At 37.7% G+C, this 25,972-nt stretch overlaps 1 protein-coding gene across 8 annotated transcripts in view; it reads left to right on the forward strand.

Annotated features, from left to right (window-relative positions):
* TUB (TUB bipartite transcription factor) overlaps positions 1–25,972 on the forward strand; it is a 149,024-nt gene that overhangs the window by 99,140 nt on the left and 23,912 nt on the right. For 4 of the 8 annotated variants that reach the window (XM_071558907.1, XM_071558914.1, XM_071558910.1 and 1 more), the window contains exons 2-4: positions 12,243–12,294; positions 13,697–13,859; positions 22,457–22,594. In XM_071558907.1, the coding sequence (XP_071415008.1) occupies positions 12,243–12,294; positions 13,697–13,859; positions 22,457–22,594 (353 nt within the window). The remainder of the gene's footprint in view (positions 1–12,242; positions 12,295–13,696; positions 13,860–22,456; positions 22,595–25,972) is intronic. The other 4 variants (XM_071558908.1, XM_071558911.1, XM_071558913.1 and 1 more) reach the window with 2 other exon arrangements.

The following is a 25,972-nucleotide window of genomic DNA, read 5'->3' on the forward strand; positions in this document are numbered from 1 at the left end:
ACCTTCTTATGCAGTTTCTGGTACTGCCCTTATGAACTGAGCATTTGTCAAGTGCTGCATTTGCCATGAGATTCTGATTGAAGATTTGATTAAAGACTTCTGGCTTAACGTACTATCTTGATAGTTGATTTGAACTCAAAACTTTACACACTGGGTGGATTCCTATATTTATGATTCATATCAAGCCAGATAATTCTAGCTGCTTTCGTGCATCAAGAAAGACCATCACGGCCCTGGAAAATAAAGCTTTTGTGTGAGAAAGTGTCAGAAGTGGAGTCAAAAATCACAGGGAAAATTTCCATTAACTGTTGTAGTTTTCTTACTGGACAGGTCCTGTTTTGGATTGTATTTTGTAAACAGTTTTGATGATGGAAGTAGGAGACTTGAACAGCTGAAATCTTCTCATTGTGTGGCATAAGAAGAGCTGACACGTGTTTGTACTGTCTAATGCCATTTCCTCCAGTACACTTTCTTGGGTAAAAGGTAAATGATGGTCAGATGTAACAAAAACAGTCATAGAGTAGACAAGAAGTAGTCGGGATTCTGATGATTCATAATGAACATGGAATTAAAAATATTGCAGTAACAAATATCTGACCTGTTTTAAATTTGACTAATTTATTTTAAATACTTAAAATAAATTAGCTTATATACTAAACTAGGTGTATAAATTCAAATTGGTGAGCACAGTTAATGTTTACAAAAAATAAAAGTGATTAAATTCTGTGCAATGTACTTATCTTAGTATGCAACAAAAAGAAGTATGTTGCATAACAATGTTGACACTGTTATTTGATGTGACACTTCCAAGTATTTGCAAATGTGGTGAATGCATTTTACCATTAATAGGACTATATTTTCTTCAATTTGAAACAGAAAAAAAGAATGCCAGCATATTTGGGGTTAAAGAATGATCAGAATATAGAAATATGTGTTTAATGGGACAAGTTAGGTTTGTTCCTAAAATGTGTCAAGAAGTGGTATTCGTTCCTTTTCCTAATACAACCTATTATATGTGATTTTATATACTATTATTTCATGTTACACTTTTCCCCTCCTGTTTATTTTATCTCTGCAATTATTTTACTAGAGAAAGTTGGAAGCTGACACAGGCTGAAATTTGCCTATGGTACTTCAGCTTCCTTAAATGGGAGTTACACACAGATGTGAAGAGAATCACTTAATGTAACAAAAAGAAATAAAAGCTTATATGCCTTATAATAATTCCTACATTTCTTCTCCACCCAGTCCTACTTACAGTGGCTGGGCCCAGATGTAGGTGTAACCAAAACTGTGTATTCTACACCCTCTACACCCTCTATGTTATTTCTGACAAACTGTTAATAATGGATCATTTGCAGCAGCTGCTCAGGGCACACCTGGCACCTCAGACTGCAAGCTGGGTGTTAAAGAACCCTGTGAGATAGGGAAGTGTTTCTGTCTTCACACCAATGACTCAGCTGTGATAACTCCCCTCCAGGAAGGCATTAGCACCTTCACACCCAGCTTGAGGGGTCATGTCGGCTAATGGGCCATGGAGGATTCCAAAAATATCCTATGACTCACAGAGTTAAATCACTTATTGTGAAACTCCCCTCCTTTGGGGAGGGGTACTAGGCATTCCCACCTGAGCATATATAATCCTCGGGTTTTGGGGTACTACTTGTCAGATCCAGAGGAGGACCAGAATCTCAACAGGACTGTGACTGCCACTCTAAACAAGACTGAAACCATCACCCTCACCAACAGGTTTTCCTTTCCTTTTAGTTTGTATTCAGGAGGACCATGTGGTGCTCAGCACAGGAGCTAACAAATACCATTCTGTTCATGCCCCAGGGTGTTGGGTTATACATCTGGGTTTTGTGGGTTCATTGTATTTATTGTAACCTTTTTAGTAAATTGTAACTCTGACTTGTAGTCTCTCTTGAATTGGGTTAATTTCTCCCACCAGTTTACCTTTAAACCATCCTAGGCAGGAATGTCAACATCTCAACCTTATTATTACTATGGTTTTCTAAGACTATTAATACCTGGAGGAGTGACTCTGAAAAAGTCTCCTTTTGTTAAGGCAGTGTGTATGCACATTGTGAAAACAATTCTTTATCTTCAGAAGTTCATAATTAAAAATCCCAACCTGCAGGGATTTATACATATGCATCTCTTTATGCAATGTGAAATTAATGGGAGCATTTTCCTGAAATTGAATTCATGGGTTTGGGGATTTGGGGCCCAGGTATAAAGATCAGACTATACGGAATACCTCATCTGCATAGAGTGCTGATAGAAATAATGACTTAGTTTTCATTACTGGGTAAAAAGTCTCTGCCAAATGGTGTTTGTTACTTTTACCAGCCATCAACCTCTTGCCAGTCTCAAAACCCGTATCATATACTTAGGCACCAGGATTCGACAAACTCATTTTCCACTGAAAATGCTGCCCAGGATTGTGAGAATTTACTACTAGTATAGAAAGTAACTACAGAGAATGAACTCAAATCAAAATGAAAAATCTGCGTTCCTCAGCTCCAGAAAAAGAGTACTAGGTTGGATTATAAAGATAGTATGTGTGTGTGGGGGGAAAATGACAAAATATTTTGTTTCACGGTTAGTATTTATCATGAAATGACATGTCTTCCCTTAGAAACTGTATAGAAACTGTAAATCCACCTGTAAAAAGGAAAGGGGAGCTTAGCTGTTTCAATTCACTAACACTTCTTATCAGAGTTACAATTCTCACTGGTTTTTTTTTCTTCAATTTTGATTTTTAAAGCAAAAGGGAAACTAGGTAGTCTCTTTTGCCTTCACATTCTGAATAAACTGATATCTTAATTTTACTATTCCTCTAAAAGCAGTAAATACAACTCTATGTTTTTAGGCAGTGGGATCTGTTTATACTTAGCTACATTACTAAATTAGCTCCAGTATAACTGCTTTCAGCAGCAGTGTATTTGATCTACACATTTGTGCCTGTGTTTGCATGCCTACCTGTAGGGAGAAGCCTCACTGAACACCTGCAACATTGACCCTATCATTGGGATCAGTGTTTTGTTTGTTAAATACTTCACAATTATACTATTATTTTAAAGGCCAACATTGTTTCTAGGTCAATTACTGTACCTGTAAGGCTTCATTCTTGCTTCACAAAAGTGTTTCTAAGAGGAGTTAAGATTTGTTTGTTAATCTTATTTTACAGGTGCTTTGGAAGGTTGCACTGTTTGATGTAAAAATAGGGCCAGTATGCTGCCAACTGGACAAAACCATGTTTCATAGAACAGGTATAGGAGAGGACAGGAAAGGAGCCAGCAGTCATCTCATGCAGGTTTTCTCTTCATTGCGATGGCTCACTATTTCAGAAATGCAGGGGATTGTTCTAGGTGACATCTTTTACGAGTGCAGAAGTAGTGGAATGGGAGGATCTTTGTGGTCCAGGTGGAGAACGCTTGTGCTGCAGTTTTAGTATGTGTAAATGCAATCTCCTTATCCAGACAATACTTTTCCCTAGTTTTTGCTCATTTTAATTTACTGCTTGTTGTGGTTGGATGCTTTGTACGTTAATGGATTGGTTTTGTTTGTGTATGTATTTTACTGTTTTAATGACCGAGATTGGCTGAATTTTGTTGCTGAAAGAGAAATCTGGCTGCTAGGGCTGGATCTTTCCCATGGCTGGCAGCCATATGTTTTCGATAAAGGCACTTCCTGAAAGTCATGTTATTTGTCATCTGGATCCATCTGCATTGCAGGTAATGTGTCTCCAGGTCATGGGTTTTTTCCTTCCAAATTTGCTCCTATTCAGGCACTTCTCATCAAAGGACTTGAAATACAGTTTTAGCATATATCAGCCAAAGGCTATTGTGTGTTTCTGCTTCATCATTCTCGTTTACTGAAGTCACTTCTCTCTTTTGGGACCTAGATTCTTTTTCTGACATTGTATTCAGAATTTGTGTGTGTTGAGGGAGGACAAGAAATAGCCCAGCCATCCACTCTTCCTTTAGGTGTTATTTTCATTACCTGCAATTTACTGCCATGTGCTCTTTTACTCAGTTCTTTGTGATTGCAGAGAATGAATCCATACAAATATTAGTTTACCTGATCTTTCCAGGGCAATAGGGGCAGCCCTGTGGTTCAGTTGTTTAAAACATACAATGTGCTTTAGGAAATAGTTTTGCCTTTCATCTCAGTATATCTTTTCCTGGCTTCTTACCATCCTCACTGAAAGCTGTCAGCCTAGACATTTCAGATGCTAAACTGTAGTTTCTTTTTCACAATGACTACAATTTTGTTCTAATTTAACTCAAAGCTGTATCTCATTACTACCAAGCATATCTGAAGTATCTGCAGAGTTCCTGCTGTTTCCTTCAGCACTGAGAGCCTCTTGGGCAGTTTGCTTTTGGTCAGTGTCTGGTTGTATATATCCTGTAGTACACCCATCTTGCAGTGTATTTTTACCTGACTATGATGCTTTTTAAAACTTTGTTTAAGTGAAACATTTAGAAGACTTGATTTCTACAGTTTCTGTTGGTTTCATATACCTAAATGTGTAATGATTGGACATCTAATTTAATGAAGTCTTCTAATTAAAACTGAGGAAAAAAGCTATTATAGAATCAGAGTGTGATTTGGATTGGAAGGGACCTTAAAGATCATCTAGTTCCAGCTCCCTTGCCCTGGACAGGGACACCTTTCACTAGACCAAGTTGCTCAAAGTGTCATCTAACCTGTCCTTGAACACTTCCAGGGATGGGGCATCCACAGCTTTTCTGGGCAACCTGTTCCAGTGCCTCACCACCCCCACAAAGCAGACTTTCTTCTTAATATCTAATCTAAACCTGTCCTCTTTAAGTTTGAAGCCATTCCCTATTGTCCTGTCACTGAGAAAGATGTTAAACAGCACCAGTCCCAATATCGACACCAGGGGAATGCTACTCATTTCTGGTCTCCACTAGCACATTGAACTGTTGATCACAATTCTTTGAGTGTGAATATCCAGCCAATTCTTTATCCACTATGTGCTCCACCTGGCAGATCCTTGTCTCTCCAGTTTAGAGGCAAGGATGTTGTGCGGGACTATGTTAAGTGCTTTGCAAAACTTCAGGTATATGAAGTCTATTTATCTTTCCTCATCTACCAATGCTGTGGTCCTGTCACAGTAGGCCACCAAATTTGTCAGGCATGAATTGCACTTACTGAAGCCGTGTTGGCTGTCACCAACCATCTCCTTATTTTACATGTTACTTAAGGACACTTTCCAAGAGGATCTACTCCATGATCTTGCCAGGTTAGAGAGAAATGAGACTGGCCTGTAGTTCCCTGGGTCTTCCTTATTTCCTTTTTTAAATTAAAACAGGGATTATGTTTCCCCTTTTCCAGTCAATGGGGACTTCACTGGACTACCATGACTTCTCAAAGAGGATGGATAGTGGCTTAGCCACTCCCTCTACCAGTTGCCTCAGGACCCACAGATGCATCTCATTAGGTCTCATGGATTTGTGGGCTTCAGGTTCCTTAGATGATCTTGAACCTGATCTTCTACAGCAGGCAGTGCTTCATTTTTCCAGTCCCTGCCTTTGCCTTCGGCAACTCAGATGGTGTGGCTGGAGCACTTGCAGGTGAAGGCTGAGTCAAAAAAGTCATTAAGTACCTCAGCATTCTCCATGTACCAGGTATCTGTGTCTTCCATTTTTTTCCGGATAGGGCCCACATTTTCCCTAGTGTTCCTTTTGTCACTGATACACCTATGGAAGCTTGTGTTGTTGCCCTTGGCATCTCTGGCCAGATTTAGTTCTATCAGAGCTTTAGCTTTCCTAACCCGATCCTGACAATTGTGTGGCCATGATGAGGATTTGGCTGGAGTTAATCTTAACAATTATCTACATGGAATTAAGAAAAAAAATTATGGATGTGTTCCTGTCGTTACATTTACTCTCAGTTAATCTGCAGAACTGTTGCCAGGTATAATGAGTGTCATAGATCTTAATGTGAAAAGGACATTTAGATAAACCTTACTGAAGCAAATAGGACCAACAACCTTTCAGGAAGTTCTCATTAATTTGCTGATTCTTAAGCTAGCTTGCCATCCAGGATTTGAGAAGAAAATAAAACATTTGGTTCTGTAATTATTTGTGCAACTACAAATGCAGTGTCTGCCATCAGCCATCTGCCCTGCAGGCATTACTTTTAGTGCCATTTGGATCATCATCACAGTGTATGATCCTCTGCATCTTCTTCTGTTTTGTAGCTGACATGGTGCTGATAATTCTCATAAAAGTATCTTCATTCATATTCCTGCCTTTTCCCCCTATCCATTTGCTTTATATCCTTTTGAGTCTTTTTAAGGGTCTTCAGAACAGCTGCACAGGCAGAGGAGGCTATGCTGTGTTCCTGAACAGGCATGCTTTCATTTATCGTGTGAGATTCACAGTGAAACACTTTATTCCTCTGAAGCTTCACATAACATAATGCAGTCTCTGTTTCTTCAGCTGTTCATGGTGTTTGTACTTTCCTGGTCTGTTCAGTGGTCACTGATAGGTGACCAGTAAGGGCAGGATGTTGCTCTCTGTGCCCTGTGAATATGGCATGGGAGAAATCCAGGAGCTGGTGTTGCTGCATTTGGCAGTAGAAGGGCAAACTAAGATTGAATGTCCTTGGGACTGCTGCTCAATGGCCAGACGTTTGCTTGCTTAGGTGGCCCAGGAAAGCAGTTTCCTGTTTTACCATAAAGATATTAGCTGCAGGTTTTACTCTAAATTAGATGACTGAGCAACTGCTTTGGGGTCAGAAAGCCTTTATGATTCCTAGCATGAGGGGAGCCCTTGTGATCTTTCAGTGTGATTTGTTTCATTTTTAAATCTTTGATTAGGCTGTGTCTGATATAATAATGTTGCTCCCAAGTGGCTTCTGGTGAGCTTGTTGTATGGCATACATGGGGGAGCATATCTTATTTTATGTGGGGACTTGCAGGTGCTGGCATTTTAGCCAACTTCACTGGTTATGAATTCATTGAATTTCACTTGTTTGAAGAACCTAACTGTGTGCCATTCCCTCTGGAGCATGACTTCAGCCTGCAGGTCCCTGACCCTGTTAATGGACTTTTACAGTGGCATTTCATCAGTGCTGTGGGAAAGCTTGTTCCTAAGGACTTAACAGTAACATTATCCAGAGCAGTTGCATTTTATGGAACTACAGAGACTTCACAGAGATTACAGAGAAGTGTAATTGGGTGAATATGACAGATGGTATCCAGTAAGCCAAGTGCTATCTCTTTACAGGAATTTTATTTCATGTGTTTTTAGAGAATGTAATGTTCAAATGGCACATTACACCCATTCTTGTGCTTTTGAGTCAGTCATGCTCTAAAAGATCCCATAACCTGTTTCTCTTGATACAGCAACATACCAGCTTTCTTCACAACAGGAGTGCACCCAAAAAAACTGAGTGATCTTGAAGATTAGTCTGGTATGGTGTATTTTTTCCCTTTCTATCTTGTTTGATCATCCATTGTTTTTGAATTGCAGTTGACAATATGGCAGAAGAAACTCAAGATGAAAATATCTCCTCTAATTTTCCACGGCTACTGGTTCAGTGTTTTAAATGAGAGGAATATTCTCTTATCCAATTCTTCATCTTTCTATAATGTCAACTATTTGTGTTGAGAATTTTCCCTGACTAGGTACATTCATTTTACTTGTGCAAAGGTCCCTGATTTCACATAGAGCTTTTGGGTTCTGTTGTTAGCAATGTATTGTTGTGAAGTAGCAAAAAGAGAAAATGCAAGTGACACTTCTTAAACAGTGTATAAAGTTTAGTGGTTGTATGTGTCTGCTTGTTTGACCAGCTACGCTTCTTGGTTGAATTACCGTTGACCTGCAGTGACGTGCTAGGTAAGATTTTGGACCTTTGTCCTGGTAAAAAAGTTATCGTCATGAAAAATGCTCCTTTATGAAACAGTGTCAGAAGGAAACAAAAGCACTGCCTTGTTTGTCAGGCAAAAACAATAGGCTGCTTTACTGTGTCAGACTTTTAAAAAAAACTGATCTAAAATAAAATCAGTGACTACATGCATCTTGGACATTCTAATTAAAACAACTTCTTCTTAATTCTTCTTTCTTGCAATAGCTTACTGAAATATGAGCAGTTTGAATGTGCAAAGAGTGAAGGCAAAGTACTTGCTGTGAAATGTGTTATTTGAATTAAGGCTTTTCAGATTTTACTTAAATTGAAATCAGTCCATGTGGAATTACAATAAAATGTAGCAAGATGTTGACTTACAGAATCTTTTGCCTTCATTTCAGCAGTAAATTGTGGAGCTTCATGTATCATGAAAGTTCATCCTTAAAAACTGATAGGTCTCGAGTTTCTCTCTAAATGCTTTAAAGGAATAGAAATTATGAAAAGCTTAGAATACTAGAATTTTTGCATATATTTTTATCTTCATTGTGATATGCAGCAGTATAGGAAGCCTGGCTGTTTTTTCTGTAAATTGAATTTAATATTGAAACTGTTTCAGAAAAATAGATTTTGTGTCTTAAAAAGGTGATATGAAAAGTAATACTTTGACACAATGGTGATTTTTCATTTAATAGAAGACCGGAGGTGAGGATATTTGAATGAAGTGTCATATTTAAAATTTTAAGGTAATGCTATCTAAATATAATACTTAAATCTCTGTGGGCATTGGTCAGGGCTGCTAATATGAATCTTTACAGTATATAGCTTGACTTCTTAAGCCCAACATGCAGTAAACTCCAATGGGTGGGTTATTCAAATTCTATATAGATGGACGGATGTTTTTTCCCGGAATAATTATCTGCAAAGATATATATACAAGCTCTAATTTGTCAGCTGAATTTGAGTTGGACTATTACTGCAGAGCTGAAGCACTGCTTGCAATATTATGTATAGTGTAAACTTGCTTTTTATTTTAAATGGGTCAAAGCATTAGCCAAGGTGCCAGGCGGATGCAAGATACTTGTGCATTAGAAGTGAAAATGAACGTACTGGATCTTCAGGATACTACAGTGTGCTGTGCAGATTGCTAATATGTATGTATGCTCTTCAATAATTTAATTTTCATGAATTATGTTTTTGTATTAAGACTGACAGAGTTTCATGCTTCTCCTGGGATTTTCTAGCATCACATCAAACATGCAGGCAGAATTCTTCTAACAGACTCTCTATGAGATTATTTCCTGTCATCTTTCCTGCTGTTTCTAGTCACAGTTTTTCCTCTGTTTTGGGCCTTTAGTCTCTGACTATCCCAGTTATTTGGACCACTGGGCAGCCAAACCATGACCACTTCCAAAAGTAGGCAGGACAGTCTGGGTCCTTACCCTGTGCACAAATAATCCGGAGGAATGAGCAATTGATTTCTGCTCTTTTGAAAGACCAGGAAGGGCAAAGGCTGTGCTTCTGCTTCTACACTTCTGTGTTTTCCAAAGAAAGAAAAGGGTAGGCTTTCTGGATTTCAGCTCTTGGGCCCTGGAGCATCTGACAGGATGCATGAGCTGCCAGATGCTGTGGCAAGATGATCTGCTAAATCTTTCTGCAAGGATTTGCTGAAGTGTGAGAAAAAGGGTCAGTGGTGCTTACACACTTCCATCTCAGATTCTGCTGCAGATATTTTTCAAGACAGCAAGGGGGAGAGCCTGTTGGAATTGCTACAGAAACAGAGCTTATATTATTTATTTACTTACTTATTTATTTATGCATGTATTTAAGCTCTGATACTGCTTAATGGCGTATCTTGAAAGTCACCTTATCTCAGGAGAGTTTTTCTATTGAAGATCATGGAATATGAAATGTTGGCTGCTAATCATTAACTCCAAGGACCACTAGTTCTGCATAAAATATTGACAAAGTACACAGTCTCAAACTGGAGTGCTCTGTTATTATAGCAGAAGAATATATAGGCTAAATTGAATGCTCTTTGTATCTGGAGTTGCAAAAGCATTATTTAGGCATCAAGAAAGAACAGAATTGCAGCTTTTCAGTGATACTGGCATTGGGTAACTGCAGAAATAGACAGAGTTAGTGGTAATGAGGCCTTTTTTACATTACACTGTGAAGGATTTGGAAGAGTGGTGTGGCTGGCTCGGGGGAGCAAGGCATCCTTGTGCAAGTCCAGTAACCTGTAGCAGGAGAGGATTGTTGAAGGAACTGTATTCTACTGAACCTTGGTGTAAGTGAAGAAAGCTGTAGTTCCATTTTAGTTGTTGAATACTAAGCTTAAATAATGGAAGGCTTCTCAATAATGCATATTTACAACAGGATTGTGGAAAAGTATCTGGAACTTTATAAAATATGAAGTGGGGGAATGAAGGACCTGGAAGCTCCAGATGAGCTTGTCATCTGGTTTTCAAAGCACACTGTCCATGGTCTTAGCTTTGATTGCATGTCTTCAGAGGCTTTAAAAACAATGTCTTACAGTAAAAAGACAAGGTGGAGAGGTGTTCTAGCATCACAGCAACTACAGCATTTGGATGGAGTTGTATTTTTTTGGCAGTCCTCCGGTGTATCTTATAGTTGCTTTGCATTCTTGGAATGCTGAATCCATACAAATCACACCATCCCTCTCACTGGGGTTTGCTGTGATGTTGCTTAAACTGCTGTGTTTACCATGCCAAGGTTGAGCATAAAGAGAATTGAAGAAGCTGTGCCTTTTTATCTGAATCTGAATTTATTTTGTTGTGGCTTCCCAGGGAGTCACAGGTAAGGTTTAGAAGCATATGAAGGATATTTCCCTGCTCCCTTGTTCTGTGCAGTGTGTTGTGCTGGGATGATATGTGCCTTGCTGCCTTCTGCAGTTCTTGCATGGTCTGCATGAACATCATTACATGGTTTTGGCTTTTTTCAAGCATTGTCTGAAATGAGGAGGAGTTTTTCCAGGCTGTTAAGCCTGAAACTTTATACTTAGGCATCTTTTACACAATTGTTTGGCCAAAGATGTCCATTAGGGTAGTTTTACTTTCTAGCAGTGCGGCTAATAAGTATGGCAGTTGTAGTGAAGCACTCTTGTGAAAACCTGGTACTGTATATCATGAAGGAATGTGTGTCTTCTTTTTATAACTTGTTTCTGTAGTTTATCAACTGAAGAATGCTTGGTGTAAAGCAGAACATTTTTGTGAGTGTGAGGGGCTATTTTATTCAAATTTTTTTGTTGACTATGGGTAATGCGTTACAAGAGATTGTTACTTTGTACTTGAGGTACTTGAACAGCATAGTTTCATTCTGTGGAACATTTGTCATTTGTAACAAATAACCCAAGTATAAGTAGTGAAAGGCTGTCTTTGATAATGGCATTGGAAATGTGGCATTCTGCATATCTTTAATAGCTGTCCTGTCTAATCTATTGTCTGCTAGAGAGTGTATATTAATACACAGGATTCACATTTTGTATGAAATTTCCATTGCAAGACAGTTGGGATGCATGTAGGTCAGAATCCAGGTTCATTTGTCCTGTTTGTTTGGTTGTTTTTTTTTTCTTTTTGATTGTTAAGAGTGATTATAAGAGAAGCGAGTAACCTTTTGTAAAAATGTGCTGTAAGAGAAAATGAATTTTACTTCTAAGAGGCTATTGTTTTTGTTCTATAGCACTATTTTCTCTGTAGGTTACATATTACTGTTTAAAAGATGTAATTATCTATGTTCAATGTTTAACCATAGTGTTCTCACAATAGAGACCTTTGTTCTCCAGAAAAATAAAGTGTAGTCAGTAGTTTGATAAAGTCCTTCACAAAAATAGCTTTCTGATTTCAATGCCAGTCTTTAACATCTAATTAATGAAAATGATTGAAATGCACAGGAGCTAATCTCCCAACTAGCAACAATTAGCAGAAAGAAATATGGCAGTGAGCAATGCTGTTTGTCTTGTGAACCTCTGAATGTTGAAGTGTGTGGCAATAAGTGTGACTTTTCAGATATTCAGGAATAAATGATGGGTTTCTGTGTGCAAAAGATTAGACAGTTATTTTTCCTAGCATAATTTTAAATACTGCTGAGTTGCTAAGCAGCTCTCTTACACTTCTTACTTTTCCTATGTTTATAGGCAAACTTTCAAACGCCATTGCTGTATACACTGACATTTCGCCTTAGAAGACAGTGGAGAAGAATCCAAGCTGCATGTCAGGGCAGACAAACTTTCGTGGAACACAGTGGGAGTTTTGTGTGGATAACTGCTCCAGGGACTGCTGTTAAGTGTTGTTTTGAGTGATGAATTTGTTGCAATTACATACTCTTTGTCTTTGCAGTGTTCTGGATGAAGAGGGGAGCAGCCTGCGCCAGCAGAAGCTTGACAGGCAGGTGAGATTTTGAAGGAGCACCTTTTTGCTCTCTGAATTATAGATCTTGGAGTAATGAAACCACTGACACGTGTGTCTGGTAATTGATGGAAAGTTGCATCTTCAGAGTGAGGAATACAAGAGAGACCTCTGTGAAGGTTACAGTTTACTTAGAAGTCTAACTTCTATTAAAATTTGTCTTACGGCTGTGGTTTGAGTGATTCTCCTTTCCACTGCATTGGACTCATTTTAAGCTGACTTGGAATGTATTTTTTAGCCCACTGATGGACCAGAAAGGACAGAAGGTTCTGGAAATCATGCCAGCCAACAGAGGTTAACCACAAAGGTTTTACTTTTTGTTCTGTGGATTTAGCCCTTGTGGCTGTAACATAGTGGCACTGTGTGTTATGTTGCCTATTTTGGCACTGTATTCCTACATGACTTGTACAATAAAGACAGTCAGAACCTCTTTCATGAAATCTGAGGGAATTCTGCCATTATGTTTTAATGGGAGTTGAGGTTTCTGTTTTTACTTTGATTTTTCTGTGGTCCCCTTCTCAAAATACTCATATTTATAGTTAAACCTTGGGAATTTAGTTTTATCAGTGTCTATACATTTATTTTCCCATTGTTTTATCAGGTTGCATGTCTATCAGCATCTCATTTTCAAATTCAGATACTTCCTATTTATGCTATAATCCTGTACTCAATTCTGATTACTTTGGAGTCATGTTAACATCTTCAGCACAACTTAGAGAGCTGAAAGAGTCTGCTCCCCATTCTTATTCTTCAGTTTTAGTGCATCTTCTTTCTAGAAGCTAAAATACCACTGTACAGAAGCAAAGAAATGGTAAAGTAATGGATAAGTAAAATTAGCAGTTCAATTCTCTGGGGTTGTGTAAGAAGGCTCAAAGAGATGTGCCTGTGATGCTGAAGGTTTTAGTTTTCAGCAGGTCTAGGTGAGAAATTTAAGTGTTTAATTAAAGTTCATCTTTTATAGCTGTTAAATTAGGCTAATGTCCAGTATTATCACTTGATTCTACTTTGCAATTACCTACTTTTAATTTACAGAAACTGAAATTGGCATCTCTGCCTTATGCCCTTGTTTACCCTCCTATTGCTTCACAGCCAGTATTCTCATAGTGTTGTTTTCCCAAGGGTTATTTCCCAGCAAGCTCTAACATCTGGCGGACTGCTTAGAAAGTTCTGTTCTAATTATTTTTTGTTTTCAGCAGAAGGTATTTTAGCAGTGGGTTGGTTGTGTTTTTTGGAAAAATTACGTATTATTTGATATCCCAATATCCCACTTCCCAACTGCTGCCACTGTAAAACTGGAGAAGGTGTAAAAATGACTATTGTTTTTCATCATAGGCTGCTACTGTTTGGAGTCTAGTAACAGATGCTCTTCTTTTTAATTTCTCCAGCGAGCATTGCTAGAACAGAAGCAGAAGAAAAAGCGCCAGGAGCCACTAATGGTTCAGTCCAATGTGGACAGTCGCACGAGGACACGCAGGATGAAACATTCGGAAGAACAGGCACCATTGGTTGAATCCTATCTTAACAGCAACAGCAGCACTATATATCATGGTATAAGAATGTCATCTATTGCATGTATATGTACTGTGAGTCACAGTATGATGCTCTCGCTATTAATTTTATGCTAATGAGAACAAAGATTCTTGCTTTGCATATTTTAGTAAATAATTGATATCCTTCACTTACGTTTGGGGCTAAACATCAGAACTTGCAATTCTGTCCTAACAGGAAGGAGGAAGGTAAGTAGCTGCCCTTTTAGTGCCATAGGGAAGAGAGAGTGGCTTGTCCCTTTTGCCATGACTTTAAGTGTCTTCAGCCTTGGCTCCTACTGAAGTGAAGCTAATGTGTTCCACTCTATGTACTCCTCCGTACATAATTTTGCTTTAGCCTGACAGTGTTAATGATAAATTTGAAACCTGCTAACTAATTTCAGCTAAGACTGAATATAATAATTTCCAAGGGGCTGTATTTCTGCAAGGTCCATTTAAACAGGTGAGTAGGTAGAGAGGAACATTTCAAGCTTGTACAATGTCTCCATTTTCTTATTAAAGACTACAGAATCTAGTAGGAGCAGAGACACTTCAAGTATCACACCCATAGGGAAATAAATTATAATGCCATTTCTGTGTAGTTAGACTTCAAAGACTTCAATAATCAGAAGTAAATCCTAAGAAAACAGACATCATTTAGTTCTGTGCTCCTATAGCCCATGCTTTTTGGCACCCTGAAGATGGTATGTGCATACTTTTTCTTGGGATCTCTATCAATACACTGTAAGTGCTGTGCTTTTTGTCTGCCCTGTTGTTTCATTTTTCAGTTGGTGGTCATATATTTCAGCACAGAGAAGGTAGGTATTTAATGGACTAACTAATTGTTCTCTGAGAAGGGCAGGTTTCAAAGTCTTTTCCCTCAGTTAGCAACTGGTGGAAATTTTTGGTTGGATACAGATACAGAATTTATTGTTAGAACCTGGAAAATTTGTTGTTTAAATGTTCAGGGTTTAGTAATAAAGGGCCTTATTTATCTTGCTTCTGTGAGCAGGCAGGATGCTATAAGTGATTTCAGGAGGAGAATTATTTTTTCCTACTAGTATTATTTTAACTATGTGTTCCTAATAATTATTAAAAGCATTGGTAATGTTTCACTCTTTTTACTGTCTGTTTTTCAGGGTCTGGGATGTCATTTTTTAAGATTAAACTAAATTTCTTTCCATTCTTATCTAAGAATTTGATATAGCACATAATTTTAATTTGTTTACTTTTTAATCAGGCAAACCAGAAATTTTCCCTCTTTGTTCTTCCACTCAATAGTTTATCAAAGGTACAGAGCTGTTCTAAGAAATAGTATCGTATGGTACAGATGCTGTTGTTTACTAAACCTCCTGTATTTTCAGTTGATCAGGGTTTTAATTTTCACAAATGAAACAGGCATCATCATCCCCTGAATGGTAGCAAATTTCATATCTGCACTAACCAAGCTAAATTTTGCACCAGAGTGGACTTCCTGACCATAACTGAGATTTACTGTACTCTTAAGGTGAAAGTGACCCTTCTTGTGATACTATATCACACTGGTTACTGGAATACTTAGGAATTTATTCTTCTGAAATAAGCTTGTTCTAAATCTGTCTCTCAAACCCTTGCAATGTTTCACAAGGTTTCAGAGGAGCAAAAAAATATAGTGATGTTTCTCATATCCAGCACAAAGTTTGTTAATCCCTTGGGATAGCTCTCCTTGTAATAAAGCATGCAGCTAACAAAAGCTGGCTTAGGAGACTTCAATTACCTAGTGGAGTGTTTTATTGCCTTGTTAAATCCTTTGTTGGGCATGTTGCTTTTGTAAATATTATAAGAATTCCAGAAGTATCCTTTTTTGGTTCTCTCTGGGAATGTGCATAGTGTCCTAAGTTCCCCAGTTTGCATGGTACGGAGTTAGGTTTTGATGACCATTTTTAACTATGGTGTTCAGCTTCAGGGCTGGCATTTTTTTCCCTTTCAATGAAAACATTTGTATGTGGCAGTGTCGGATGCATGAGACAGCTGGGCTGTTTCTAAAGAACTATTCTGCTCTTTTCCGTTCATTTGTTGCTGTTATGGGCATGCTGATTTTAAGTTAAGAATGACTCTTTGATGGGAGTTGACGGTCTACTGAATGAACTACACTGCTTGGATGAGCATGTTTGTGAAATCAATTCCTGTGCTGCAAATGCTACAGAAAGAACACTTCTTTCCACCTATCATCCTGCTCTGCTCTCTTTTTTAGCTTGTACCAATTCTATGTAGCACAAAAGTACTTGTTGATTTCAACAAATAAGTGAATGCCTGTGTGAAGATATCTCTATGGTACTTTGAGCAAAGTAGGTCAGAGATAACATCTCAACAATTCTGAGATGCTGGGCTTTCTGCACTGGGAAATTCTCTTTCATACACTGCCATAGCTTATTCTGATGCAGTTATCTGTTCTGCAGTGGTTCCCTGATGGGCAGCTCTTCTCTGGAATAAAACCTCATTAAATTCCAGAATAATTATCAGAGTGTGGGGTAAAAAGTCAGTAATTTTTTTTCTGGACTAGAGCATCAGCCTGGTGAGCTACTTGTGGGTAGACATACTGGAACAACATATTTTCACTAGTTATGCTAATCCTAGGTTTTTATGTGTAGAGGAGGCCTTGGCTGCTTTTGAACCTCTGCAGGGAGTTGCAGGGTGTTTACTGCTAGTCCTCTGTATGCTTGATCTAGCTTGGAGAAGTGCAAATAAGTATAAGATGCAATAGGCTTGAGGGGCATTAATTAAGGGCTGTGAGTGAGTTCAGCTGGGGCAGCTCACTAAGGGGATGTGGCTTCCTTACACTACATACCTATTTGGCTTTCCTCCACTTGTGTTGCTCAGGATTGAAGAAAAAGTATAAGGCTTTTTTGAGTTTCTTTTTTGTTAGTTTTATAAATAACAAAATGGCTGTGCTAAAAGTATGTCTTTACAGAGTAAGATGGAGTATTGTCAGAATCACTGTAATTTTTACTTAGATAACCTCAAGACAGAGAAGTGACACATGTGTAGGATAAAAGGGTGTTTCTGTTCCCTTCAAAATGTTACTGGCAATTGCTCTGGGTGCCAAGAGACTTTTAAGGAGATGGGTGCCCTTTCAGTGAGGAAGTGACTGCAGAATGCACCATGCAGAAATTAATAGACAGAACTTTTCTTCTCAATTCCTGCCCATATCTCATCTACAGGTAAAAGATTTTAGATACTGTAGCCTGTAAATTACTTGCATGTAGTGTATCTTTTTAAAACCCTTTTGTTATTGTCGTAATGCCTAATTAACTAATTAAAAAATTACCTGTGGAAACTAACATGAATTAAAGCTGAACAGACCAACTCGAGTTATTACTCTTGCAAATAAGGCTTCTCTCTCTTGCAGTACCAAACACAACTTAATTGCTATTTCATCGTTATATATAGCAAAATAAGAACGAATAACAACACATTTTCTATTGTTATTAAGTTTAAATTCTATATAAAAGACAACAAAGAAATTATTCACTAGAAGAAATTTGATTCCTCTTTGTAGGAGAGATCACTTACAAATTGTTTTGTTTCCTCTTTTGTGTGTTCTGATTTATTTTTGATTCATGTCCTTCATAAGGATATACTGCTACCTGTTTAAAGATTTTTTTTTAGTATTTTAGTTTACATTCTGTAGTGTGTCACAGTTACATCTACTTCCTTGTTTTCATGTATTTCTACACCACTTATTTTGTGAAGTTTGTTGAAAACCTAAACAAACATTTTAGCCTCATTTGACATTGCAGAATTCTGCTATGAATACAGTTCTTTTCAATCTGGCTTGCAAATATGTACTGAGCATTCCTGGAGCCAAATAGCATGCAGAGATACACTAGTTACTGCAACAATTTAATTACATTATTTAATTACATTTAATGCAAATGATGAAAGCTCAGTTTTACAGAGAAGAGTAATTTTACTTCTGTGAAAATGGTGAATTTTCATTGGGGAGTGATTTTTTTTTTCACAGCACTGAAGAAGTCAGAGATTTGAATGAGTGCCAGATATGCTTTCATTAATATTGCCATACTTTGTTGCAGCTGTGGCTTTTTTTTTTTTAAGGCTTGAAATTAAAAATGTTTTCAATTAGATCCTCTCAGAGTAATTTTCATGGCAACTTCCAATTTAGTGATTTAGATTAACCATGTGAAAAAAGGCAAAATTACTTTCTTACTTTCCTCCTTTGACATTTGGCAGCACATTTAGATGTAGTGGTTGTGTGGTGTGTTGAACAGACTTCTGATGACAAGTTATAGCTCTAGATTGTTAAATTTGATGTATCATTCTGCTTATTTACCATAAATGACAAGAGAGAATTTTCTGGTGAGTATCAAGCTGTCAACTTTAAAAGATGACATTGGTTAACTATTCATTTTAAAAAATCATATATTTGCATGTTCATCAAAACAGTGTCTCACTATCCCTCTTTTCCACTGACCTTGAGATGAGAAGGTAATAGTTTATTTTTTGAAGATAACAAGGAATGTTCTGTGCAAAGGGCTATTAATGCTGAGAGATCAGGCAGTACTCCAAGTATCATGTGGGCAAAATACTTAACTTCCAATAAGCATATATTCTGAAATCTTTATTTCAGCTCCAGTCTCTTCACCTTAATCTTTTAAAGCATCTTTTTGATTTGTCAGTGGTCCTTAACTGCAGTAGTGCTTTTCCAAAATAAACAAAGTAACCCAGCAGCAAGGATCAGAGGGCAGTGGATCTTTTTGTGGTTCTTGGTCCTGGACAACTGGAGAAGGAAGTTAAGAGGTCGTTGCCTAAAATTTCTTGAGAAACTCCCTTCTCTGTGTTTCAAAGTTCTGCTGGAAGTATGTTGATTTTCAGTTACTACATCACATGTAGCTGTTCTTTTCAGTCCTGGGCAATCTCAGAGTCTGGCAGCAGGGGTGGCCAGAAGGTGAGGGTGACCCCAAGCACTGGCAATGCCCTCACTGGCAGAATGTCATCTCAAAGGCTTCAAACATGGCAGGCAGAGCCAGGCACTGCCTACAGGATCCTCAGCAGTCCCAGACATGACCAGGAATGAACTGGGGCCAGAACCCTCCAGGATGCCAGTCAGGATGGAACGGAGACACTGCAGCACACATACATGGGGTCCCTGGAGCAGACGAGCTACCTACAGTACCAGGATCCTCCCAGGAGACATAGCTGGCAAGCTGCACACCTACAGCATAACCCTGGGCTGGGATGAAATAAAGCCTGTGCTCCATGGACAGGGTGGGGGTGAAAGTGAAAGCCCCCAGGGAGCCCTGTCAGGGCAATTAAAAACTAGTTATGCCTTCAAGGCCCTGATACACAAAATAAGTATGTAATTTTTTGCTGTCTTTAATTTTTCTGGCATAGGTTTTTCATGGATAATTTTAGCTTGCTGTATTAGTTATCTGCACTACCAAAGTGTAATTCATTGCTATTAACTCTCCATTTCACGTGCTTTCTTTCCTTTGCCTCTCCCCAGGATCAGGCAGCAGATACATGGGAGTAAAGAAGAATCTTATTTAATTCCTTCCTTTGTTCTTTCTGAGGAACTCTTAATGAGCTTTTAGTAATGTCCTTAAACAGCATCAGGTTCCCATGTATACTTGTTCCTTTCTTCAGGGTCCATTCACATTCAATTTAACTTATAAGTATCTTCACCTTTTTGATATCAGACTGGTCAACAAATCAGAGTTAAAAGCATAAACTGCAAAGAACCTTAGGGGATTTATAGGCAATATAAGGTTTTAGGAATCTGAACTTTGACTGTAAGTTCTTAACTGCAAGAGTAATGGCTTTGTTTATAAGCATTTTGAGACAGAAATCAAATCTTTGCATGTGACTAAATAGTAACTAACACATTAAAGTTCTTGCATTAATTCAGGCCCTTGTATTTAATTATTTTTGTTGCCTATGTAAAACTGATAAAAATATATCATTACATTGTAAAATATAGTGGGTTTGCCCATCTTCAGTGATAGAATTCAATGTCTTTTAGATGACTGTAGAAATACTAGACCAGTTCAGAATCTAAGTTGATTAAATAAACTAATACTGAACAACAGCCCAAATAAGCAGCAAGACTAACTAAGGCTAGAACTTTACAAAGTAAAGCAACAGGCCATTCTTACAGTGAAATACAAGAGCATCTCCAAGCAACAGTAAGAAAAGGACAACCAATTTGCATTCATTTGTTAAGGTACACCCTGATTGATCTGTAGTTTATCTTTCTTTGCATGGTACTCATTCTGGGTTTTGTTTTTACTGTTGAGAGGACATTGGTAAATAGAACGAATATTAGCCTTACATAGTAGAGCCAGTGATTTGCCTCACATACGTCATTGTCTGGTTCATCCTCTTTCTACTTAAGGTGTTTTCCAGACAAACTGCACAATTTTATAACTTTTTTTCTTTTTGTGATTTTTTTGATTTACTTGTTCTTCACATAATGCACTGATCAAAAGCATGGGTTTTTTTATCATGTGGCATTTTTATGTGATAGAGATTTGTAAGTTATGATTCATAGATTCATTGTACTTATAATCAGATATCTCTAATGGAAAGTTATGAGACAAAAGTAATTAAAAAAACTTCAGGCTTTTACTTGTTAGATCAAAGGATGTTTGGCAAGATAGTGAAGATAAGTCTTTCACTTCACAATTAACAATGTCAGAAAGTTTCATCCTTTGCTGATTAATCATTGCTTTGGACCAAGCAAATGATGCTTCTTCTGAGCGAATTAATATGGCCAGATCAAAAATGATTTAGAGAACAGACTGGCCATTTCATATAGGTCATTTCTAAACTATTAATTTAATTTTAACATGGATTATCATCTTCAAAACAAAAGAAAACATCCTAAATTTAAAGAGAGACTGAGCTACAAATACAGCTTAGATGCTGGGCTGGCAAATAATACCTATTTAAAGACTGTGGAGTGGGGACTCTGGTTCCCTGCTTAGTCTCTGAGGCTGCCATGCCTTTGGAAATAGGACCCAGTGTACTGTCTTTTATGTGCCATTTTCCCTGGTGTCCTGTGCAGTTGCTCCTTTATGTCTTACTCATTTTCATTGCACCTTTACACTCAGCAGAGGGACTGCATTCCTATGATAAAGATGGGCATGACAAGCTGTTTCGTTGGGCTTTTAGTCACTCCTCTAATAATTTAATGTACATTCTCTATAAAACTTGAACTCTGCATAGTGAGAAAAGGACCGTGTGTTTACTGAGTGCCTCAGGTGCTCATCATGTCGTGAATGTAATGCTATTTGTAACAGATTGCTGTGCTGGAGATGGGAGCTGTGAGTTTGTGAGCCACAGTCTACACAGACATGACTAAATCTGTTTCATCTTTCTCCTCTGAGAATCTCCTTGGTGTTTCAATTGCTATTCATGCACATGAAGGATTTGGTGAAGAGGAGAGATGCTTCACAGACCTGAAGCCTAGGGAGAATTTTCCCCTTCAAAGAGAGATTAGTGGCTGTCCACACGTCATTGAGAATTTATTTAGTCTTTTGGGGGATTATGAAGTTTGTCAGGATATTTTTTATATTTTATAATTTTGGGGCAACCAGTTCTTTCCAGTAAGGGTCTTTAGTGGACTTTTTTTGTCCTTTTAAAGAATGCACTTCAGTTTGGGGAAAAAGAAAGGGTAGGAGGCCCAAGTGCCAGGGACTTAAACCAGTCACCATGTGAAGCCAGTGGGGCTCAGGAGTTAGCAATGACCAGCAGCCAACCCCCAAATCTTTTAGGGCATGCCTACAGTTTGGAGTGTGAAGTTTGGCAATGTGTTTATGTATTTCACAAAGGCAATTGTGATATTTATTTGACTTCAAGGCTTGGCCTCATCTGAAGAGTTACAATGTGCGTTGCTTTCACAGGTGCAAATACTGACCTCAAAGAGTGTCATGGGTTTAGGAAAATGATAAAGCCTCTTTTGCTTTGAAACCAAGTAGCATTGCATGAATTATCCCAATATTCTCAGTTTAGGCCATGCATATTATGTAGAGACTTCTAAGGAATTAATTAATTTGTGTATGTTACAAAGTAGAAGATTTTTTTATATTCAGCTTGGATATAGTTTCACCCTAAAATATATGGCCAATCTACTCATCATGCTGTGTTACACAATTGTGCAATATGTGTTTTGAAAGTAACCTTCAGAGACAGGATGTAGCTTTAACCACGAATGCTACAAAGTCTAAATAAATTTTTTCCGCCTTGATGCTGCCACTGTTGATGATCAGTCTGGCAGAGCTTCACTATGAGAAAAGTGCTTCCTACAATAGCTCAGCAACACATTAATATTCTGATGTCACGTTTGGCCTGAAAGTTAGGAGTTGATATGTTATTGGGAGGAGAAAAAAGAGTAAGGAAATATATCCCAACTAACTTAACACGTTCAGGTTTTTACTGTTGCTTTGCAAATTCTAGTTTATCTGACTTTCCTCACTGCATGAATTGACAAAAATACTAAACTCTGCTATGTCTGCTTTCTCTTTTATGCCTTCACAAAGTTCTCAATTCATTCTCTCTCTCTTTGTTTCTCTCTCCTTGCTGTTGTTTTTCTTTTTGGTGGGGTATGCTGAATCTCTGAAGCAGTGCAGGAGGCTGAACAGGAAGATGTAAAGGTGGTAGTGGACGCCCAAGCTCCGAAACCAACCAAAAAAACCAAGGCAGCAGCTGCGAGCTGTCAGACTAGCAGCACCAGAAAGGAGAAAAAAGGGAAACACAAAGGTTAGCTGCATGCAGCTGAATGTCAGATTAATTATTATTTATTAATTATTTTGCAGTCAATTTTCTCTCTCTTTTTTCTTTTAATTTCTTTGAAAATCTGAAAGCTGTCTAAAAGTAATTTCCTGAAATTTTTATGAGATTAGAAAACATGTGTGACTTGGTCTTATCTGGACATGTGCAACCCAGGAGTGAAGGAGAGCTAAAATTTGTAAATGGAATCTTTTCCAAAGGAGAGTGTCTGTTCAAATTGCAGAGGAGGAAGAAAGTACTGTTGGAAAGATGCTGATGTTTTCCTGCTTTGTTAAAGAAATGAGAACCATCATACAACAGTGTGGGTTTTTAGATTATCTGCAAGTAATGTAATTTGGAGAAACAGCCTTAAATTGCAGTCACTTCTGTCCAGACTCTTAAAAACTGGAGATTAAGTGGAGATTTTGAGAATCAATTCAATAAAATTGTGATAACATGCTCGAAGGGGTTTTTCAAGTTGTTACTTCAGCATTACTCTATCCCATCTTGTTGACATATGGGAGGTGTTTGTATGAAAAATTTTCTGCAATGACTTTGTGTATGATTAAGTATAATAAAAATACACTATTTGCAGTGACAAGAGGCTATTTTACTCATATTCAAATTTTGTATATGTATATGCATACTCAAAAAAGAGAGGTTGTTATACCACATACAGTTTACTTTTTATTTGATTGTGACTGACTAATGAAATTGAATAACTTTCCAATAATTTGCAGTTCTTGAATAAAGCCACTGTAACACTATCCTGTACTGTGTTCTTGTCCTATGCAAGCGCAACAATTTCTCTATTGTTGCTCAAGTAAAAAAATAGTGTATATCCTTGAAAAGTCTGTTTAAAGACAGCAGTGACTAATAAGGTTAATTATTGAGGTCAGAGTATTGAGGCTTATCTGCAGGGATTTTGTAAGACTTGAACTACCTTACTAAAATCCTTTATGTGTTGCAGCTTATTTCTTGAGATCTGAATCTACAGTGCCTCTGTCTGTAGTCCCTCTGGCTGCAAGGGAAGCCCCAGGTTAGAGAGGCTTTAGAATCTGACCCTGAGCTAAAGACTTAATTCATATATTTGAAGAAAGATGGTGTGTGTCAGTACCTAGGCTTAAAATAATAAGGAAAAGTCAAGGTAAAATTAACTGAATGTAAAAATTTTTGGCAAAATAAATGAACAGAAACCTACTGTTTCCCAATTTAATGTCAAAGGTAATGACATTCCAGCTAGCAACACAAATGCCAAATTTTATGTTGAAATACGTCTAGCTGAAGAGTAAAAATTATTTTATTAGTTTAACAGAAAACCTGTCTTAGACTGTAAAAGAGCATTATGCAAGCTAATACTTAAATCATGGTTATGGCATAGCCTTGAGGCTCTGTTTCATCTCGTTTAATGACTTTTTTGCCCTTACGGTGTGTCTGTGCTCTGTTCAGAACTGAAGACACAGTAATGGTAGTTACAGTAGGGTTTATGTGGCAAATCTGCATTGTATAGGACTGCCTATATGCAGATACATTCATGTGTATTCTTGGCAGTTTTCTTATGAGCTCTTGGCTAAAACATCCCAAGACCTAGTGAGGCACATAGTGAGGAACACTCATTGGAGTGTGTGACTTTCAGGGCTGTTTGCCGAGCCCAGTGATGTGTCTGGGGCTGTATTGGCTGGGCAGCTCTGCCTGGTGTAGGGGGGTTAGCCCATGAGCAGTGTGTGCTTACTGTGAAAAAGCTGCACAACTTTTGTTATCTCACAGCAGGTAACACTATTTTTCTCACATGTCAATAATATTTTTATTCATTTTCCAAAAAATTCCTCAAGCAAGGAAATGTTGGCATATATTCATAAAAGCAAGTCGCGCCAGTAAAAGTAATGTCACTTCATGTAGACAGAGAACTTTTGCTTGCTGATACTGCTCTATGTGTTGGAAACATATTGTTAGCTCTGGAAATCTCAGCTTCTGCTGCAATTCTTACTGCTCATCCTGCTACGCTATGTGTGCTCTTCAGGATTTGCCCATCAGTTGCATCTTGTGTATGGTTGCAGAGAGTGGAGGCGTTATTCATCTGTTATACTAAAGAAAATGTTAAGTATCTCCTCTCCTGAAGTTTATGTTGATGATTAGTAACACATAAAAGTCAGTCAAATTATGGTCAGTGTGTGCACATAGCACCTTCTCATCCAGCTCTTCTACTTTTTCTGTACTGATATTTTACTTTCATTCATGTATAATATGACTCTTGGAATAATATGTGATTTACCTTTGACAGTGTTGTAAACTTGGAGTGTTTGTGGGGATTACAACTGGATTTCCAGTCTTCCATTCTTATCAAATCTCCAATATATTTTTTTATTGGATGAAAAAGGAAAACTAAATGTGTCTAAAATTCTAGATGGATTCTACTAATAAGTCCACTGCAGACATAATTTTGTACTTAGGATTGAAGAAAATGGAAGTGGAAACAGAACTCTGTAGCGGAACTAGTATAAATTTTTCAGTTACTATTAAATGTGAGTCTTAAGAAAAGATTTTATAACAGTATTGAATGGATTTTTTAATAACTTTAGCTCTAACTAATGAAAATGAATGAAGGGTAAGTGATTTTATGCCATTTTTTGGCACAAGAGATTTTTGTTGGAGGGGCTTCATTGGTAATTAGATCGAATCTTGGGAAATTTTAGGTTCTGCTTATAGCTTTGTAATTGCTTCAGGTTTGTCTCCACTCTGACTGTGACCTCTGTATGTCCTGTAAACGAGCAGGATGAATGCTGAGGAGTGAATTTGTTTTATATGCTAAAATATCATTTTAAACTTTTGTGTTAGTATTTAACCGTAGCAAATATTACCTTTTTAACCATAGTCGAGCTCTTAGTGTTATAAGGAAAAAGTACATTTAGACCAGATCCTATGAGTAAGAAGCTAATTCAGAGAAAAAAAAAGTTAAATTACACATGAATAGCTGTTGAAGCTGTAGTGTAATGACTGTACTCTGATCTTAAATGTGTAATGCTTTTTTAAGTGGCTTAAAGAATGATGAAACTGTGATCAGAACAATGTGCTAAAGAGAAATGCAAGAGAAACATCAGGTTTAGTGAGGTTGCACTGATGTAAGACAGGAAAAGGAATGTGGCTAACTGCTCATGTCAGTGCATTTTGTAATTCTATGGTGGGTAGCATGGCATTCAGCAATTTTTCCTAAATCTGTGATTATTGCTGGTATTTCTTAATGGCAATATGCAGTATACACTGTGCCTGTTTTTAAAAGGAACTATATTTTTGTCAGGCAGAGCCTGCAAATGCAGTAAATTGATGACATTCTATAGTAGCTTAGCTCATTAAATTGATATTTCTGAAAGG

Source organism: Pithys albifrons, chromosome 6, assembly GCF_047495875.1.
Source record: "Pithys albifrons albifrons isolate INPA30051 chromosome 6, PitAlb_v1, whole genome shotgun sequence".
NCBI lineage: Eukaryota > Metazoa > Chordata > Aves > Passeriformes > Thamnophilidae > Pithys > Pithys albifrons.